Below are 21,439 nucleotides of genomic sequence, written 5' to 3'. Positions count from 1 at the left end.
CACATTACTTTTAACAAACTTAAATATATAGTTATACTTGAACTTGAATATAAGAAAGCTCCAATCATACAAAGCATAAATAGGAACTCAAAATTGTCATTTTCTATCCCAAATAATATCTTTTTTAGTATTGGATAAATGAAACCTTCCAATGTGTGTCCTTTAACCTCTTATATATTGGGTCATCCTCTCTAGCATCAAATTTCACTTCCTCGCCACCGTGAGGTACATCCAGAAACTCATGAACATCTTTTGCTTTAATCGGCTCTACTTGCCCACTAATAGTAAACTGAAATGTTGGTGAGTTGTAGGATTTCAGTAATGACACAGTTAGATCACGTGAAAATAACTTCACATCCACATTACACAGGCTTCCAAATCCCATCCTCTCAACTTTTTGCCTCAAGTCATCATTCTTTTTCACAAAGTCAGCTACTTAAATCTGGGCAATGAGCAATGTGTATGCAAGGGAACAACATACTTCTTTTTCTTATCTTTCTCTGGCTTTGATTTCTTTGCTCACTCATTATACCTATCACTTTGTTCCTGAGTCAGCCCCTTACATGCCTTTCCCACTTCAATTTTTTGTTATGCATTTTTAAACTTTTCCCCTCGTTTCATCATATACTTCCTTGTAAATATCACCAATCCACTGTGTATTCCTTTACTTAGGGATCTTTCCCTTCTTCCAACACCATCTTATATAATCCTGCAAAACAATCAATATACATTCATTAAGTATTAATTGTTCTACATATAATCAATGTATGGTCATTTCCTAATATATTATTGTCATTTTTAGTTCCTTCATCGTCATTATGAATCTGGTCATTGTTTAATCCGTTCTCGTCATTATCTATTGCTCATTCGTTCCACAAATTGCTTACTATCCACACATATCTTCTATAAAATCTAATCATTATCTAATCCATTAAAATCATTCCTTAGTCATTTCTATGAAATCGCAACAATCTTATACTTCATTTCCTACCATTTTTCAATCAATTTATAATTAATGGGATAACCAACCACAATCACCATTCCAGTCAATAGCAATTTTTCCTGCTTATTTCAAAACCCATTTTTCGCTGCCATCATCGTGCTCAACTTCACTCTTCAAACACTAGCTTGTCACATAGATTAACGGAAAAGACCTCTTCTTAATACAAAATTTATAAAACAATTTTAAGAAGATAACCATGGTAGGAAAAAAATTGAGTTAAAGTGTTAAAATACTACCATAATTATAAAGAGTTTGTCTTATTTTGAATGTATTATAAGAGACTCAGGATATACAAAACACTCATAAGTTTAACAACCTATACAATAAGGACTCAGGGCATAGTAATCACCCACAAGCCTAACATAAACATTCATCCCATAAAGACTTAGGGCATAAGAAACAAAGGTGCTCAGCCTAGCTCATAAGTTATACATATATTCAATCCATAAGAGTAATATATGCAAGAATGTCCTATAGCCTCTAACTATTCTAATAGCATCCATCAAATACAGTCATCTAACAACCAAACAAAAGTAAGTATACATCAACAAAATCATAGGTCCTAAGATGGCAATACACATAACATTACATGTCCAAAGCAAAATAAGAGTACTAGGCTATGCTCGCCTAAGGCTTTAGTTGCTTCCCTTTTCACTGAGTCAAAGTAAATAGCTCTTTTGAAAAGCATTGATGAATAACGAGGTGAGACAATTAAGTCCTAGTAACCAGTAATTAATTTACAACATATGCAACCAAGTTGATAAGTCAACTTATACATAAATTTTTAAGTAGAACAATGTACAATCACAGATGCAACAAACATATAACCATACAAATGCCCATCCTGTCCACCATACTCCTCCTTATAACTTCGTGACAAGGCCTCGTACTTTTCTGTGCTGAATAACCTGGCCAAAGGCCACCCCCACTTACATCAAGTTAACGAGATCCCTCCTACACCTACATTGCTCAAGAATAAACTATGGTGCAAAAGGTTTCTACCCAAGAGCTCGTTCTTAATTTCGGGTCGAGGAAAAGGAAGAACTATAAAGGTCTGATGATAAGACCAACCACTATAATCAATAGTGCTGGTATGCCACACGGGCTTCTAGAACAATTAACCTCCACATAACAAAATCCCAATCTTCATTTATGACCCTAATGCATAATCATAATATAACAATCTTAATCAATGCATATATCTTACAATTCATCATATAACATAAACTCTACTCATTAACATGATACAAACATTTAAACAATACAAACCAATAATATTTGAATTAACATATTTCCCACCTCAGCAATTACAATATATATAAATATATATTTTAGAAATAAACACAGGCTTCATAGTTTAGTTTAATATAAAAGGTTAAGAAAACCTTATAATCCACATCAAGCATATAAAATAAATTAATCCTGGTTACCTCTACTCCAAGCTTAACCTCACAGCTTGAGGAATAAAAACACAAATTACAAACTTTGAAGTACAAGATAATCTACAAATAATACAGACACAATTTAATATATGTACAAATAAATAACTTAAATTACACAGAATTTATTATTATTATTACTACTACCAATATGTACATATATTTACTACCCAAAAATTCTTACTTTAAATAACATTTTTCCTCCACCCAAGTAACTTAGTCAAATTATAAATAAATATTGGTTTTATTTAACTGATTCTCAATTTATAACTTAAGTTTCCGGCTTCAAAATTTTGCTAATAATATATCCTTAACCTATTTCATATTTTAACCTGATTAAAATCTCAATAATATATTAAATAACTCAAATAAGTTATTTAACTTAAATTTAATCAGTAAAAACATTCTATATGTCTTAAATAATACATTTTTCAACTAAAATCTTAATTTAAAATTCTCAAAACAATCAATAAATAAATATAAACTGATTAAAATTTCTTAATAATTTATTTTTAAATTTCTACAGTCATATATTGTTAAAAATCGCTACTTACTCTGTACTCAAACCACAATTTTTTCTAAACACTACAACAACATTGTCATTAGAAAGTTTAAAATACATAAAAAATATTCATAAAAAAGTTTGATAAAAAGAAATAATTTTGTGTACCTAAATTATTTCTAAAACTTGTCCTATCTTTTAAAATGGCTAAACACTTCTCTACCTCTCTTTCATTCTCTCTTTCTGTGCCTCTCACTCTCTCGTTTTCTCTTTGCCTATGCTTTATTTCTTATCCTATCATTCTTCCTTATTTATTTTTCAACTTCAACAGTCTTCTCCCTCATTTTTTTTTCTTTCATTAATACACCTCCCTCGTTTTTCCTTGTTCAATTAATAATTCTCACCACCCCCTTTTTCCATTGTAGGTGGCTCATTTTTTCTTCTTTCATTAATGCACCTCCCCCATTTTTCCTTACTCAATTAATAATCCTCGCCACCCCACTTTTTCCACTGTAGGTGGAAAAAGCTTGGTGGTTTTTTTTCCTTCCAAATAATAATAAAAAAAATATTATTTTAATTAATTATTTTTTTATTTTTTACATAAATTTTAAAATAAAATTTATGATGTTATATTGACATTCAACCAATCACCATTTCAGTCACTTACAAACATACTTGTGTCATTTCTAAATATTCACTAATCAATCATTTCTCTCTGTTATCCAAACATGTTGACCACCCACCAAAAACTTAAATCTCCAAACTTAGCTCAGTCAAACGCTAGTGATGCTTACTGTAATAGTGAATCACCAATCATGAACCTTCATCCTTCAACCCAATTAAGGACACCTAGTAACCTTCATCTTTCAAAAAACCAGCCTTCCACTTCGAACTCCTCTGCTCTCTTACACATACTATTTTTACTTCAGAAACTCTTCAACTTGCCGACATTTTTAGGGCAAGAATGAGGATGATGAATGCGAGAAAGAAAGAAGCACGACAAGGGTGGGGGTGGTTTCCATGAAAACTGTCATCTCTCTCTATTTTTTCAAGGGTTAAGGTGCGCTCAGCACCCTGAACTATTTTCCCAGGTGCACCTAGTGTCCTAAAGTAATTTTCGGTGCATCCAGTGTCCCAAACTAATTAAAACGGTGCATTCATATCTCAGACTAACAAAAAAGTTAAGTTTGACCGTTATTTGCTGACTCAGCAGAAGGTTGACTGACGTGGTGGACACGTAGGCGTTCGATGTGTATTATTTTGACGGGCCAAGGTGTGCCCAACACCCTGAACTATTTTTTTAGGTGCATCCAGCACCCCGAACTATTTTTTCAGGTGCACCCAGTGTTCTAAAGTAATTTTTTGTATATCTAGTGTCTCAAACTAATTAAAACAGTACGTCCACATCCCAGGCTAACAGAAAAGTCTCGTTTGACCATTACCTTACTAACTCAACTGAAGGTTGACCAAAAAATCCTAGATGGTGGACACACAAGTGTCTGATATGTATTATTTTGATTGAAAATTCAATTTATTTCCTTCTCTTCTAACATTTATCTTTTGCCAGTTTTAAAACTTAAAAAAAAGGAAGACCATTGATCCACCCTCTTAAATCTTGGTAGATGTACCACCCATTCAATCCCATCCTCGTCTTTAAGATTTTATCCCATTTCTTCTACCACACACTTCCATCTCTGTCTCTATCAACTCCTCATCTAACTCGCGTTTGTTTTCCTCCTCCTATAACGCAGTGAACTTTCCTCTGGTCACTTTGTTGACATCGTCGTCGCCTTCCGAAAAAACACCTGCTGCTACCGGGCTCGCCTTGGTAGCTTTAGTCGAAATAATACACATCAGACATCTGTGTGTCCGCCATATAAAATTTATTTGTCAATCTTTAGCTGAGTCAGTAAGGTAACGGTCAAATGAGACTTTTCTGTTAGCCTGGGATGTGGACGCACCGTTTTAATTAGTTTGGGACACTAGATACATAAAAAATTACTTTAGGACACTAGGCGCACCTGGAAAAATAATTTGGGATGCTGGGCGCACCTTGGCCCGTCAAAATAATACACATCAGACGCCTACGTGTCCGCCACGTCGGTCAACCTTCAGCTGAGTCAACAAATAACGGTTAAACTTAACTTTTCTGTTAGCCCGGGATATGGATGCACCGTTTTAATTAGGGCTATTCACGGGACGGATCGAGACCGAGACATGCCCGTCTCGGTTCCGTCCTGATGAACAATAACAGGATAGAAAATCTGTCCTCAGCCCGTCTTGGGGTTGTCTCGGTCCCGGGACGTCCCAAATTTTTTTTAAAACTTTTTTTTAATTTTTTTTAAAAAATATGGTTTTTTTAATTATATTTTTTTGGGCTTAAACCTTATAAAAACATATTTTTATTTTCTTTTTTATTTGTTTGGGCACTCTTAAATAAAAGCTCAAAATATTACATATAATAGTCATTAAAAACTCTAAACAAAAGCTTTTAACACAATAAAAACTTGCTAAAAATTCTAATAATCAATAATCTCAAATCATTAACAAATATAAAAACTCTAAATAAATATATCCATAGTTCCATACAATAGTTTCAAATCTTAAAAAAATATGAAAAAAATGATATTATATATAGGATAAAAATTAAAAAAATTAAAAAAAAGGAACCGGGACGGGACCACCCCGTCCTGTCCTGAAAAATTTCGGGACGGATCCGTCTCGTCCTAATAAGACCGGGATCGGAACAGGTCGACCGGGACGGGCCTGCCTTGAACACCCCTAGTTTTAATTAGTTTGGGACACTGGATGCACCGAAAATTACTTTAGGACACTGGGTGTACCTGGAAAAATAGTTTGGGGTGCTGGACGCACCTTAACCCTTTTTTCAAACCTGGCATTAGAGTATTTAGGTTATTTTACAACATTTCAAAAATGCCACATAAGGCAACATTTTTTTCTTTGGATTTTCATAGCCTTAGCTTTCTGAATTGAAATAAGAAGTTTGGGCTTTTTTTGTCATTTTTCCTTTTTTTAAATTCTCAATATAATTTATCCAATTTAATATTTAATATATTTCATATGTGAAAATTTCGTACATATAGGTATAGCATACATCAGTCCTTTTATTAGGCGACAACAGAAAAACATTAGTCCAATTCTATTTTTTATTTTTCGCCCAAAATTAATGTAATCATAGCAAAATGGAAGCCTCTTGAACTACCCGCGTTCTAGAGCAAGCCTTCACTTCAACTCACCACTTTCATTTCTAGGGTTTTGGTTTTCTTCTCTGATTTGGCTCTCACTTCTCCCCGCTTCCTATTTCATCCCTCTCCATTCTGTCTTCTCGCAAGAGGTTCAGTGGTAATCAATGGCTGCGATTGCAGTTCCCCAACCTCGAGCTTCAAAAACCGAGTCTTACGTCGACAACAAGCGCAAGGAAGACATACGCCATGCCAACATCGTCGCCGCTCGATCCGTCGCTAACGCTGTCAGGACCAGTTTGGGTCCTAAGGGTATGGATAAGATGATCTCCACGGCTTCCGGCGAGGTCATCATTACCAATGACGGCGCCACTATTCTTAATAAGATGGAAGTCCTTCAGCCCGCTGCGAAAATGCTCGTTGAGCTATCCAAGTCCCAGGATGCCGCTGCCGGTGATGGTACTACCACCGTCGTGGTTATTGCCGGTGCGCTGCTTGAACAATGTCTTTTACTTCTGTCGCACGGGATTCATCCTACTGTCGTTTCGGATTCGCTGCACAAGGCCTCGATAAAAGCCGTTGATGTCCTTACTGCTATGGCTGTGCCTGTTGAGCTTTCAGACCGTGATTCTTTGGTCAAGTCTGCTAGCACTTCGCTTAATAGCAAAGTGGTTAGTCAGTACTCGACGCTGCTGGCACCTCTCGCTGTTGATGCTGTGTTATCGGTTGTCGATCCGGCGCAGCCTGACATGGTCGATCTTCGTGACATCAAGATTGTGAAGAAGCTTGGTGGAACTGTAGATGACACTGAAATGGTGAAGGGATTGGTGTTTGATAAGAAGGCTAGTCACGCTGCCGGAGGTCCTACCCGCATGGAAAATGCTAAGATTGCTGTGATTCAGTTCCAGATTTCTCCCCCCAAGACTGATATTGAGCAGAGTATCGTGGTTAGTGATTACAGCCAGATGGATAGAATATTGAAAGAAGAGCGGAATTATATTCTGGGCATGATTAAGAAGATAAAGGCAACGGGTTGTAATGTGTTGTTGATCCAGAAGAGTATCCTAAGAGATGCCGTGACTGACTTATCTTTGCACTACCTTGCAAAAGCTAAAATTTTGGTGGTCAAGGATGTGGAACGAGATGAGATTGAATTTATTACAAAGACTCTGAATTGTTTGCCGATTGCAAATATTGAGCATTTCCGTGCTGAGAAGCTTGGACATGCGGATCTTGTCGAGGAGGTTTCTCTTGGGGATGGGAAGATTGTCAAAATCACTGGTATCAAGGATATGGGAAGGACTACAACTGTGCTTGTTCGGGGATCAAATCAGCTGGTGATAGATGAAGCAGAGCGGAGTTTGCACGATGCTTTGTGTGTTGTTAGATGTTTAGTCAGCAAGAAGTTTTTGATTGCCGGTGGTGGTGCCCCAGAGATTGAGCTATCGAGGCAACTGGGTGCCTGGGCAAAGGTTTTACACGGAATGGAGGGCCATTGTATTCGAGCATTTGCTGAGGCACTTGAAGTCATTCCTTACACGCTAGCTGAGAATGCAGGTTTAAATCCGATTGTTATTGTCACTGAGCTGAGGAATCGCCATGCACAGGGTGAAATAAATGCTGGAATTAATGTGAGGAAGGGGCAGATTACGAACATTTTGGAGGAGAATGTGGTGCAGCCACTGCTTGTGAGCACAAGTGCCATCACCTTGGCTACGGAGTGCGTGCGGATGATTTTGAAGATTGACGATATTGTGACTGTGAGGTAGTGTGGGCTGGAACAATAGTAGATTTGGAGAAACGTTAAATCATTATCTTGTGTTGCGTGCCATATTTCGAGTTGATAGTTTATGCACTTTTAGTGACCTTTGTTAGTGGTTTTGAATTGCTTTGGTTCCTGCTTTCTTATAGTTTCGATGGCCTTGTGATGCTTCATAAAGTCATTACAAGTCTTTTTCACTTAATGTGTTTTGGGAGAATATGAATCAGAGATCTCTTCCTTCGGACCACTACCATGTTATTTCATGTCTTTATATTCCCCTTACGATACAGATTTATTTTTTGTATGACTTTGTGATGAATGGGAGCCTGATGGAATTCATCAATTATGGTGAGGAATAGCCCAAAATATTTTATAAATTTTGTCTTCTTATGTGCTTATAGGTTTTGTGCTGCTTGATTATGTGATGACGATTATGATGTGGGTTAACGAGCGATTCCTATCCACTTTAGCTGTTGCAAGAATTCTTAGTTTTCGAGTTATTGAAATGTCAACATCTAATGACCTTTCAATGCATGAACCATGTGTTGAAATCTGGATTTCTTGAAATCTTGTAATATGACACTTTTAATAAGGCTCTCATCACTCCATTAAAATCCCAAGTTGCTAGTGTGAAACTCAAGAGGGAATCTCTTGGCCATGAAATGCTGATGCTCCGAATACGGGGTATTCGTATTATTCATATTCTACTTCACCGTTTGCTTAGGAAACAATTCACATGACCAATGCATTATTATTCATATTCTACTTCACCGTCTGCTTAGGAAACAATTCACATGACCAATGCATTGCACTAATGATTTAGGGCCCGTTTAGAACAGCTTATAAGTAGCTTATAAGGTGCTTTTCAATAGTGATTTAGGGAATACGAGACAAGTATGTAAGAGGAGTTTTGTCTCGTCTTACATGAAACGTACTTATAGTGAATTTCCATTGTTCTGCCAAAAAGGGTCTTAGAATATGAGCTTGCCAAGCTGTTGAGAGAAAGACTGGGTCTGCGTCCATATAGAAAGACTGGGGTTCGAATCTTCCCTCAAGTGCTTTTCAGCAATATCCAGGCAGCAAATGCATTTCCACCCAACTTCAGAGTTCAAGATATACATGTCAGTGAAATGTACAGTGACTCCAAGCCCCTGGACATTACACGTACGCCCACAACTAACCACATTTTGTTACTAATCAACACGAACACTGAATGGACTCGTCTTAATATGAATCGGCAAGCTTTCTCACTAAAGCCTGCTTAGCTTGAGCCCTTAACTCTAACAACTAATTTGGATAGGCTAAGTTTAGTTTTACTACCAGAGATGCCGCTAACAGAGGCACTATTCTGTGGACAAATGCATGTCAGGGTATGTCTTCTGCAGCTGCATCAACTCTTCTGGTCTCTTCAGAATTAATCAGTGGCTTGGTTAATGATGGCTCCTCTGGAATAGTCATCCGTTTTTCATGAGTTTTGCCCCATAGGACCAAGTAGAGGCCAAGCACAATAAGAATTGCACCAATGACACTGCAATAAAACAAATTCATCGGTTAGAATTAAAAATAAACAGAATTAAAAGGAAAATTTTTATGGTTAATTTTTCTGCTTACCCTCCAGAGTATAACTGATCACCAAGTATCAGGGCTGCCATAACAGCAACTAAAAACGTTTGCAGGGGCTGAAAGACAGCAACAAACACAGGACCGCCTTTCTGAATGCACCACGTTTGGAGAGAGATGACGATGCCAGATGCTACAACTCCCTGGAATGATCATGCAACAGTTAGTTGAATAAGAGTTTTAAACTTTCAATCATCACATTGCAGAAGTGCAGTAATTAGGATTACAGCGTATAAGATAGTAAAAAGCTCCTCTGTGGATTGTATTTTCCAATGCTCCGTATCAGTTTCTACAAAGGCTGCTATGATCAAGAACTGGATCAATCCAAAGAAGCATGTAAATGACGTGAGTGTTAGCTTTGCTGGATACTTCTTCACCACAGGAGCCTGCACAGAATTGTTTATCAACAACTTGGTTTAGAAGTATGATTTATTGGATGAGACTAGTAAAACTTCATGTTTTTATGGTGATGTAGGAAATTGCATGCCCACGCTTGGATATATACTAGAGTAAGGAGGAAGCCAGAGATTGGTTTTATTTGAATTTTATGATCATTATGGGCAGACCTGAAAAACCATCCAGCCAGCCCATGATAGACAATGTCCAAGCAAGTATATGCAACCCCATGTCCAATTTTGCATTTTCATGGAAGATTGGTCTGTTTCTGAGGTAGGGTTTGCTTGAACATGGTCCATCTGGTGGAGAAGAGGAGGTCCTTTGTAGAGTGTAATCACAGAAGCGCCTCCCACACTGGCAATGGTTCCTATAACTTTTGCCAGTCCATCTCTTCTTGCAATGTTGAGTTCCTCAAGCCTGGTAAAGAGCCATAAAATCTTCAAGATATCAAAACAGAGGAAGATGAAGCATGTTTAATAGAAAACTTGATTACCTTAGAGCTGAGGCCATGACAAAGGTGATGGCAGGAACTGAGTTTTGCATTGCAGAAGCAAACGTTGGAGATGCATAATATAGTCCCAACAAGTAAAACCCCTGGTTTGCAGTAATTCTACGATAAAGAAGATCAAGAATAAAAGATCAGAAACAATGGGAAGAAAATAAGAGCACAAAGAACTAGGCTTATTTCCATAATTACCCCAGTAACGCTAAAAGGAAGAACTGAACCAGTAAAGAAAAAGTAAGAGGTGGCCTTCGATTCCTGATTACAGAGACAAAAACATTGTTCCGAGTTAAACTCCACGATACGACAGAATATTAACAAGAAAGGTGAAAACAAGCTTCACATAGAAACTCACTTCTCCAAGAAATAAGCAAGAGGGCCCAGCAAAAACAGAGCGATTATATTTCTATAGACGGGATATACAACTTTGCTGACACCAATGTTTAGTGCAAGTCTAGACACAATGTGAAACCCTGCAAAGCAGAACTGGAGAGCCAGCAATGCCACAAGAAGCTTCACTTTTTCTGTTACAACACTTCCCATTCTGGTTATTCGTTCAAGACTTGTGAGGGATAACAACGAAGGGGAGGAACTTATATAATGAAAACTTTTGAAGGGACTTTAAAATAATAGATTTTTTTTTTAAGAATTTCATTGGTTAGCATATTATGTAATAATATTGATTCTAAGTTATTTATAAATATATATATATATATATATATATTGACTTCAAACTGAATATTTTGGAGGGAGACAGAGGGAAGGTGGATCACGTTAGCCAGGTAGTTATATAGCGGCCGAACTCTATCATTTGTATGATCATGTTCCCACCATCCCCTTATTTAACTATTCTACTGAGACTGCTGCGCGAATCTATCATTTTAGAGGAATCCATATGCATATACATAACATTAAATATAACCCAACCAATAACTGATCATGTTTTTAAAAAATGTGAAGACATCCAATGATTCCAACAATGATGTGAATCGGCTGCTTATTGTAGATAAATTGGGAAGGTCTTTTCATTTCATTTCAATGAATGATTCTCTACAATGAGCAAAATGATTGCATACTATATAGTGTCATAAGAAAGAGATAGAACTGAAACGAAGAATGAAAGTAAACAGAGAAAGTGGATCTAATTCATACTTTCACTTTTTCTGTATAACTTTCTTGTTTATTATTCTCTATAATATTATTACCTAAAGGGCATGTGCCACTGTTCATGATTTAGGGAATTGTTTATGATTCATGAAGAAAAGAAGAGGTCCTGGAAAGGGCAAAGCACATGTGCTAAACTTCACATTATGCCCTGAAACTATTTCAACTTTGTCATAACCACCTAACTGCTGCTAAGGGATAGCTTTTTTTGCCCCAACTATACTTGCAGCCTGAAATTCGTTCCTTACTCTTACTTTGAAAATATTTTTCTATAAATTAGTATTTATATCGAGGCTTAGTAAGATTGTGTAAAAGAAGAGGTGAATTTCAATTATTAATATCAATGGAATCATAGTACATACTACTCCATCCTAGATCCTTTTAACTAAATTATGTGGTTTAAAAAAATAGTTAAAATTAGTTAAAAGTAATTAATATGTAGCAAATGCAGTTTTTTTTTTTCAAATATACTCTTACATATAAATGGATAAATGTAAAAGAGTAATAGTGAGATAAATGAAGAAAGAGAATATATTAAATACATTAAATTAGGATAAAATAGGTAATACTGAATTAAATGCTCAAACAAACTCAAAGAGAATCTTATAAAAAGGGACAAACTCATTTAAAAAATTGGATCTTATAATAAAGGATGGAGGGAGTATATTACCAAACTCTAGTGTTTAGAGTGGGCTTAATTAGAAGATTTAGTTTTTGGGTGAAATGATTAGATGAAATTTACGTCTCATAAAATAAATTGTCCTCCTTCACCAATAAAATTAATATCATTATTAGTCTCTTTTATATATATATATATATATATATTCATGTATATATATTTATATATATTCAGACAGAGAAGCTTAGATATAATTTATTCATGAGGGTCAATATATCTTAGTGGATCATGAAGGGAAATTATTAACATGATGTATTCATGAACGTTGTTTAGATTGGGAAATTTAACAACCGGAATAAAAGATGCAATTTAACGATATTCTTGATTAATTGAATGAGAGGCTGCTTATAATTGAGAAATGAAATGATGCTTTTTTGCCTTGCTGCCTCTTCGGCCATAAATAAAAAGGAACAGGATATGTTTACTTGAATTATAAAATTCGCACTCATATGCAGTTTGTCGCAAGGCTCATTATTTGCCTTGACGAAACATTCATCTTCATGGCTTCACAACAGAATCATTTTATGCCACGCTACTTACTTCCGATTCTTAATATAAAAGTTAGTTAATTAATTTGGATAAATTAAGAAAACCACCTCAATCATTTGATTATAACAAATGTAACATGATCTCCTTAAAATACTCCTATATAATGTTAAATCATATTATCTCCGGTCCTTACTATAAGAACTAGTTTAACATTCAATGGTCCTAGATATAAAACTACAATCCACTTTATTTCGCATATTCATTCATTATTTCCAAATCAGTCCTTATGGTAGTTGCACTTATTAAAGATTCCATCAAATGATAGTTCTGGCTAATACACATGATTAGCAAGGATATTTTAGAGAAAATAATATATATTTATTACAAATAACTAACTTAACAAACTTTCTTAATCTACTCAAATTAGTCAACTAACTCTTATATTAAAAACCGGAGATAGTACATCAGTTTGTAAGTTAAGTAAATCAATTTGAAAAAATTATAAATGAGAGATAAATTATATTAAAATTTTATATTTAGAATAAAATTTAATCTTTTAATTAACTCTTTTAATTAACTCTTATATTAAGAACTAGAAATAGTATTTACTTTAAAAGATTGTCAAAATCTGCCTTCATAAGACGTCTCCATCTGGATGCATGAGTCAGTCCATGTTATGACTGCTTGCTTGTGACAAAATTTTGTTCCTTTCAAATGTGTAATTTGATTATCCGTTCTTGGGATAAATTCATGAAAGAGGAAGAAACAAGAGACTGATTAAAACTTCATAAGGTGCATCATAGGAAATATATATAAATATATATAGAGAGACTTAAAAAAAAAAAGTAATAATTAAGTAGCACCCACGTGGGTTTTATATGTGCAAAGTGAAAAGAAAAATCTCAAAAAAAATTGATTGTCAAATTTCAAAATTTTAAATCAGAAATTATTACAAAAATATGTTATCATTTGTTTTTTTAGTATAATCATTTTCTTTATGAGTATAGTAACCAATACTGATTTAAATTTTAAAATTCAACAGTTATTTTTCTGAGATTTTTTCAAAGTAAAATCCTTCAATTTGTTTTTCGTTTTTTTCAGTAAAAAAAAAATCAATTTGTCTTTCGTTTTCACAAGATCATAATTGTTGGGAGAGCCAATATATTATTTTATTGCCTTTGTCCCCAAAATAAAGAAAGAAAAAGAAAAGAAATAGCCAATTAAATCATCATTTTTTCCAATTAGAGAAACGAACCCCATTTGATTGGGGAGCGCACACTTATGATTAGCGTCCCTACTCCAAGAGATCCACGATCAATCATGAGAGCCAACGTGATTCGCTGAATAAATAGGGTTAATACTTTGTCCCCAAAAAAGGGCTTAATACGCCCAACTTTCTAATCAATGTTATTTTTATTTTTTTTCCGATAAACACAATATATAAAATCACTTCAATAATATATGTCACTTCAGTTATGGACCCACATAATATCCATTTCTCCAAAACTAACAAGAGGAGCTATGGACCCACTAAAACTTCCAAAGCTGAGAACTTGCACAGGACAAGACACTGAGGGGAGCCTTAGAAACATATCTAAACTAACAGAATTTCCCGCACAAAAAGGTTCGTAAAACCACTGTTTCCGAATTGGATCATAATCAGCCCTTAATTTCGCTGCCAACCACTTCCATTCGACATCTACTGAACAATCGTTTACTGGCATCTAAGGATGCCTTCTTCTGTTTTCTTTTATTTCCCCATAATAACTTGGGGCAAATGGAAGGGAGACTTAACGGGCAAAACCTCTCATCTTTCATGTCTCCTGTATGATCTAAAGATGGCACTTATATCGACCAATAAACTACTTTCAACATATATCACAATTTCAATAATCATGTTTCAGTTTTGATTAATAGCAAACCATTACAAGTAAACAAACCTACTACTGATGTGGGAGACTACGCTGCCATAACATTTTGCAGTAATAAGCAAGCCACGCATTGTACATTGACCTTGCAATGCAGTAGTCCAAAACAATCCACATTTCTATGTGTCATCACAGCAGCAATAAATATCTCAGGCAGATGTTCCCTTGGTAACTACTTGCGCTTGAATACAATAATAATTGCAGTGCAGTTATCCTTACAGCGCCGCTCACGAACAGCTTCTCTTACAAGATGGCGGGTCACAGTTGTGACAGGCAACCCCTCCTGCAGAAATTTATTGGATTTTTTTTTTTTAGCATGCAAGACAACCCTGGTAAACAGGAAACAAAATATGGCAATTCTTGTTCATGGATATTGGGCAGTTGAGACAATATTCTTGACCAGATCATGAAAGAAGAAAAAATACAGCCCCTAACTTCGTTTTCATAGAATGGCAGTAGTCAATTTACCAATAAAACTCATCACTGAAAATTAACTAGCCGCTACAAGAAAGTAAGGCCTTCATTTTCCTCCTTTTTTCTGTAATTTTGAAGCACCATAAGGGGCAAAATGTGAATTGCCCTGAATCAACACCGCTTCAGCAAAAATAAAGCACTTCATTGAAATGGAAAGGGGTAAAAGCATAGGCTATTTCAACAGAAGATGAAACTGTATCATTCCAATTCATTCAAGTCACATCCCCCCCCCCAAAAAAAAAAAAAAAAGAAGAAGAAGAAAAATATAGACTAATTCTTACACTCAATAGTTTCTGAACAAAAACAACTGCATCACTGGGACCAAATACCTGAAACAAACCCAATAATGCCATTTTTTATCAGAAGCGCCAAGCCAAGCCCATAAAATGAATAAAAAAAACATAATTGTTGCCCATGTGGATATAAAAAGACACACCCCCCATAGGCCATCACAGCCAAGGATGACAAAATGCTCTCTATCAGTAAGGTCAAAAGAATGGATATCCGGGGTTGCAATAACACCCACCTGCAAATATTTTCCGTTAGGATACCTTGTGATATTATACTGAAACACTAGTAGTTTAGCCAGTAAAAGTAAAATAGTAGAGTAAACCAGATGACCATATTAAAAAAAGCAAAAGAAGTAATTTTTATGGAGAAACAAAAATGGATAGTGAGGGCATTGGCACCGTTTAAAGACAATATGGATTTAGATAACACAGAAAAAAGAGCCCATCATGCAGCACATCTTGAATGAAAATCTGTTCATGGCATAAAACAAGTCTTTATGTTACAAGACTAGATAAATAGTCCAAGAGACTAAAGGAGATTTGCTGTAAGATGATATAGTTCAAAGACTTGTGCGATTCCCATAGGAGAGTTAGAACAATATTTCTCAATAAAGTGCCGAATTCAGTCTCTTAATTTAAATTAGAAGCTTCATATAAATTTTTTACTAATGACAGGAAGATAAAGTAAACAGAGAGTGAAAAACAAACCTTCTTGAACTGGCGATCACCAAATGCCCTGGAAACTTCTAGACGCCCTTGCAATCGTCCATTAGAGCTCACAAACCACCAGCCTGCAAGAAGAGTACCACCAACTTTGTTTGACTAGGATTATACGCTATCAAAATAAGGAGCATGGACAACTTTTATCAAAACAAAATTAAATACAGCTTCAGGGGAATGCATTTGGAAGTCCTGTAAAGGTGTTTAAACTGGGCATTCCATTTACGTCCACAAGCAAAATATTTGAAAAAGTTGCCCAGTTGTTTTTATTATTGAGATAAACATTAGAAAAGCGTGAAGTGCTTTTTAGCAGAACTTTATGAACCTTCATTTTAGAGTTCACTTCAACAAAATTCAAAACACTGCTGTGTGCAACAATTACTTCACAGTTCTTTAAGTTTGGCTCGTCAATTAGTCATCACTGCTTAGCTAAAGTTTGGCTCCATGATTATTAGACAAGCCAGATTGGGTTTAATGAGTCCTCAGTTATTGCAGCTTCTTACATCATCACAATTATTCTTGGTTGTTAATCATAATATAGGCACTTAAATTAACATCAGAAAAAGCATCACTTCAGTCAATTATCAGAGTGGATTCTTTGCTACTGAAAAATGGAGAGTAAGTGGATTGGCAGCCTTAATGAATGCTAGGAATTATTTGTCAACTGTATGCTATAAGCATTGACAAGTAGCAGCCACCGTTATGCTGTTATAGTAATATTATCATCCAGCATTGATGCAATCCAAACCTTCTGAATACGAGCCCGCTCCTGTGGGTAGATTGCCTTGTGTTCCCTTGTCAAAACAATGGCCTTCAATGCAGGTACTCCATCTGAGTGATTTTGGGAACCATCAGTTATAGCTGATCGAGCTAAAACTGCTTTGGCATCTCCTATATTTGCAACAAAAACCTAACAAACATCCATAGAACAGAACGTTAAGTATCTCTCCTAAAGTTGTTGCAAATTGTTTAATGGAACATCTACACTTCTCTAAGGGTATTAGCCATAAAAATTATCTGCACAATTGTAGCCCCAACAGTTATGGCATTCAAGCAGCATCAGATAAAGCGTTAGAAACTACAAGCTAAAATTCTCTCCATTGTATCGATTGTGTTAGCCTCTCTAAAAGAAAGACATTGAAGACGAGTGTATGCTTTTCAACTAACTACAATTGTGAATTATGACAACCATCATAGTTAATGATTCACAAATTTAATAACTGCAATTTTGTATTATTTAACCACTTGTTGCATGCTTCTTTTTGAATGGCTACCCATCAGCAATCATCCTCAGCCTCGTTCTTCCACTTTCCATAATAGTAATAAAAATGAAGATCCAGAACCTTGAAAACATATATAAAGATGGTATCCACAAATATTACCTGATCTTTAATATAAAACTAATTGACCAATTTGAGTAAATTAAGGAAGTTTGTTAAGTTAATTATTTGTGATAATTAACTGTTATCTTCCCTAAAATACTTTTGCTAATAATATATTAGTTAAAACTACCATTTGATTGAACCTCTAACATGTGCTACTACTAGAAGGACCACTTTGGGAAAAACGAATAAATATGAGAGACAAAATGAATTGGGATCTTATATTTAGGACCAAATTAAAAGTCAAATTACCTTTTATATTAAGAACCAGAGGTAGTATAAACTATTCTAAAAGCACAAGAATACAAAAGTGCTATTTCGCCAGTTTGGAATTATGGTGCCGCTAAAATAAGGTTGGGAATCAAAAACAAATATTATTCTACAGAAGCGTCTCATAAGGTTATATTTTATAACTAGAAACCAGTAAACACAGGCACAAGACTCAGATAATAAGAAATTTTGTTACAAAAATTTATTAGATCAAGATATTGTTAATGTAAGAACCCCTGATAGAGCAAGCATGATGCTTGAAACCTTAAGGGTATAATTTTTCAATTTTAAAATTTAAGGAGTCCTATGAAAAAATATAAAATAAGTAGTCCAAGCCTTACTTTTTGTCCCAATATCCAAACACATACAGCTGTAGCACCATCCTGCCATCCCCCTGGCAACAATTAACAGAATACAGTGAGACAAATATGATCTCAATTGAAGCTAATTAATTGACAGTAGGATGTTACAGTTGATAACAAGGTCAAATACTAAGTTGGATTACTGGTTCCATTACATGATGGGAGGAGGTCGAGAAACTTGAATATACACTTCTACAAAACATCAATGACATAAGCAAGTAATGACATGTTTTGTTTCCCATGCCTTCAGAAGCATGTTAACCTTTTTTCCTTTCATTTTGAAGAATCAACTATCATTCATGACTCCTTATGATAAGAGCTTCTAAGAATTCAAAAAAAATTTACGAACAGCTCAGTCTCAATCACAGTGTTTAATTTCCCTTTTGACACTACAAGCATATAAGTATATGCAAGAGGCGAAGTACATTAATTTATATCAAATAGAAAGAAAATAAGACCGCCCCAAAATGAATTTATAGAGATTGGCCAACTTGTGAGACGAGGAGACAATCTTTCTCTTTTAAGCAGTTGCACTAGGAGCAAAAGCTGATAAAGAACAAGGTCGCAATCCTTAAAAAAAGGGTCAATATCCCCGGGTACTACTTATTCTACATCCAAAAACTATGTCTTCAAAGTTCTTTTTTCTCAATTAAATTTTGTATTAATAACATTTGTAAGCTGTTACTTTCTAGAGCTTCCACTACCTAATCAATTTAAATACAACAGATCCATTTAACTTAAAATTCACCAACCATTCTAAAGAAATTAAACTTACCTGCGGCACTTTCTTGAAGAAGGGACTCATCAGTTTTGCGAAAACCTAATTTAGAATAAAATGAAAGCATTTAAATTATAGCAAATAAGAAAGAAGAAGAGGAAGAATAAAGGAGAAAAACAATAAAATGATTCCACTGGGCAAAACAAAAAAGCGTTAATTGGAAAACGTCAAATGAATGAATGAATGCATACCTTCGAGTATTGCTCTTTTAGCTACCTTTACATCTAACTGCAACACAGTGGTCAAACAACAAACAAAGTGATTAGATGGAATAAAACGATTTGAAGTGGAGCACAAAAAGAAGGTGAAATAGATCAAATTATTTTACAAAACAAAAAAAGTAGGTATAAGGATCAAATATTAGCAAAAATACTAACATAGATAGGGAAAAAAGGAAGTATTTTCCATCAGAATATTTTACACTTGTCAACAAATGTCACCGTACATCTTATTGCAATACTGCTTTTAAAACCAGCTATTGGCACACAGTTATTGGATGGCACTTTTACAGCTCTTAGCTTTGCTAATTCAACATAAACATCAGCAATATAAAACTGGCCCTCAACCAAAGATCAACAAGATCCATAGCATAAACAATAACTTAATGCTCAAGAATTTTTTTTTCACAAAATTAAGACTTTCTGCATTATAAACAATGAAAAGATTTCCCATGTCCATACTCCATAGCAACTGAGTAAACCTTCTGAAGGAAAACAAAAGGTCATACTGTCTGTCTACCCTTATAACTTCATTAGAATTACAAAATCAAAATTTTTCTTATGTCTTGCAGCTCCAATCACAAAACAGACAAACATTTAGCTTTTCCATGAACTCTTGGATCTATCAAATATGCTGCATAGCTATCCTTCTAGGCTCTCACATATCGCCCTAATGAGGATGTAAAGTAGAGAACACCCTAACAAATCATGAACCAATATATCATTGTGCAATATCATTGTGCATCTGCATTTGCTATAATCTAAGTGCCTGAAAGGTTCAGTATGCATGAAACTAGACCTAGCAAACACACCAACTCACGTGGTAATCCTGTTGAAAGAACATTTTCATGCAAATGCTTTTGAGCATATTCTGCAGCTAACCGGCCCCCATGTCCATCATAGATTGCAAAGTGTGCACACCTGAAAACCAAGCACCGGGAGTTACCAAGAGAGGCTAGATAAACTTCAGAAGCATCAAGCACGTGCTCAAATGAGATGAAATAATGAACCAAACATTGAACCATGCAGTCCTCCCGGCAACATGTTGATATATGATTATACATTGCCCAGGGACAGAATAATAATGAAGTCTGATCCCAAGAAAGAAACAAAATTTAATGCACCAAATTGGTCGGCTAGTCACCTAATAACTTCAACTATACCCTGACTTGCACTGAGCCGATGTCGACAATCATACCGCTAGCAAGTACTTTACTATTCAGTACCAGAAAATTCGACGCTTCGTTTCTTACAATCATTGTACTTAAAACAATAGACCACTAATGATGGGGAAAAAATAGCCCTGACTAAGACTTGCCAGCAATCCTGAACTTTTTGAAGTTGTTATACAATGTAATCGGAAATGTTTTAGTAATGCCATTCAATGTCACATGAACAGAAAAATAAGAAGAACCTCAGTTTTCCAGGGTGATCTAAACTGGCGTCCAAAAGCACTACCCAGGCATCTTCCATTGTATGCCTAGACCCCTTATCCTCAGCTGCGTCTGCCTCAATCTCGAACGTTAGTTCCTTGGCATTCTGTTGACCTTTGACAGCTCCTGAGTCCCCTTCTTTTAGTTCTTCGGCATTCTGTTGACCTGAAACAGCTCCTGAGTCCCCTTCTTTTAGTTCCTCGGCGTTCTGTTGACCTGAAACAGCTCCTGAGTTCCCTTCTTCACTGCCGAAAGCATCACGCACAGTGAAAGCTTCAGTTCTCAATTTCTTTGCTGTCAGATCATTAGCTTCTGAATAAGCCTCCCGCTTGTGATTAGGGTTTGATTTTGGATCCTGAGGCTCCACATTTAGACTTCCATTTCCAGTGGCAGACTGAGACTGGGAGCTTTCGCTCATCATATCTTCAGGGTAGAATGTTATTCGCAAGTTACAGAAAGAAGCGGCAAAAGCCCCCCAAAATTGTAAATCGGGGAAAATACTGGAATCTGTAAACAGATAGCCGGACTGGGATTCGGAAATGAAGATCCCTCTGGGTATGGATATAGCTTGTCCAATAAAATTAAAAAAACTTAAAAATAGAAAATTTTCAAATAAAAACTTATTGCAATATTAGTGTGGATTTTAACAATAATTGATAAGCAAATGACAATAATTTTTATAAACAGGTCTTTATATGTAATTTTTTAATTCTTAAGATTTTTTTCCCTAAATAAAATTAGGATGCTATCAGCATGAAGTAGCTGTGACATTTCATCTCATTTTAGTTTTGGTCCTCTAAATTTTAAATAATAGGTTTTGATTTT

General features: G+C 35.3%; 3 protein-coding genes across 3 annotated transcripts; 1 reads left to right on the top strand and 2 right to left on the bottom strand.

Annotated features, from left to right (window-relative positions):
- The first annotated feature begins 6,178 nt into the window (after positions 1-6,178).
- LOC114760296 (T-complex protein 1 subunit delta) lies at positions 6,179-8,282 on the top strand. The gene has a single exon (XM_028949552.1). It carries the CDS (start codon positions 6,315-6,317, stop codon positions 7,914-7,916), a length of 1,602 nt encoding a protein of 533 aa, XP_028805385.1. The 5' UTR covers positions 6,179-6,314; the 3' UTR covers positions 7,917-8,282.
- A 992-nt stretch (positions 8,283-9,274) lies between these two features.
- Positions 9,275-10,970, bottom strand: LOC114760293 (WAT1-related protein At3g18200). The gene is made up of 7 exons (XM_028949549.1): positions 10,783-10,970; positions 10,623-10,685; positions 10,419-10,535; positions 10,096-10,342; positions 9,757-9,915; positions 9,521-9,672; positions 9,275-9,437 (listed from the first exon to the last, which is right to left on the bottom strand). Exons 1-7 carry the CDS (start codon positions 10,968-10,970, stop codon positions 9,275-9,277), a joined length of 1,089 nt encoding a protein of 362 aa, XP_028805382.1.
- A 3,634-nt stretch (positions 10,971-14,604) lies between these two features.
- Positions 14,605-21,119, bottom strand: LOC114760287 (probable protein phosphatase 2C 8). Its single transcript, XM_028949543.1, is given in 11 exon segments — positions 14,605-14,970; positions 15,443-15,490; positions 15,598-15,687; positions 16,160-16,233; positions 16,236-16,242; positions 16,920-17,081; positions 18,165-18,217; positions 18,961-19,005; positions 19,155-19,191; positions 19,994-20,102; positions 20,596-21,119. Coding segments are annotated over 11 exon segments (1,176 nt in total). The 5' UTR covers positions 21,036-21,119; the 3' UTR covers positions 14,605-14,859.
- Positions 21,120-21,439: the final 320 nt, after the last annotated feature.

The sequence above is a fragment of the Neltuma alba genome, unplaced genomic scaffold (assembly GCF_004799145.2).
Source record: "Neltuma alba isolate B1F8T4 unplaced genomic scaffold, ASM479914v2 tig00010970_pilon, whole genome shotgun sequence".
Classification (NCBI taxonomy): domain Eukaryota; kingdom Viridiplantae; phylum Streptophyta; class Magnoliopsida; order Fabales; family Fabaceae; genus Neltuma; species Neltuma alba.
This window is presented reverse-complemented; position numbering and strand designations above follow the sequence as displayed.

Bases quoted from the DNA above. Each gene is read 5' to 3' on its own strand.
- LOC114760296 (XM_028949552.1), top strand. From the start codon at position 6,315: ATGGCTGCGATTGCAGTTCCCCAACCTCGAGCTTCAAAAACCGAGTCT.
- LOC114760293 (XM_028949549.1), bottom strand. From the start codon at position 10,970: ATGGGAAGTGTTGTAACAGAAAAAGTGAAGCTTCTTGTGGCATTGCTG. The intron at 9,916-10,095 runs GTCTGCCCATAA...AATTCTGTGCAG, and splicing joins CTGGCTGGATGGTTTTTCAG to GCTCCTGTGGTGAAGAAGTA. The intron at 9,438-9,520 runs GTAAGCAGAAAA...GTTTTATTGCAG, and splicing joins GATCAGTTATACTCTGGAGG to TGTCATTGGTGCAATTCTTA.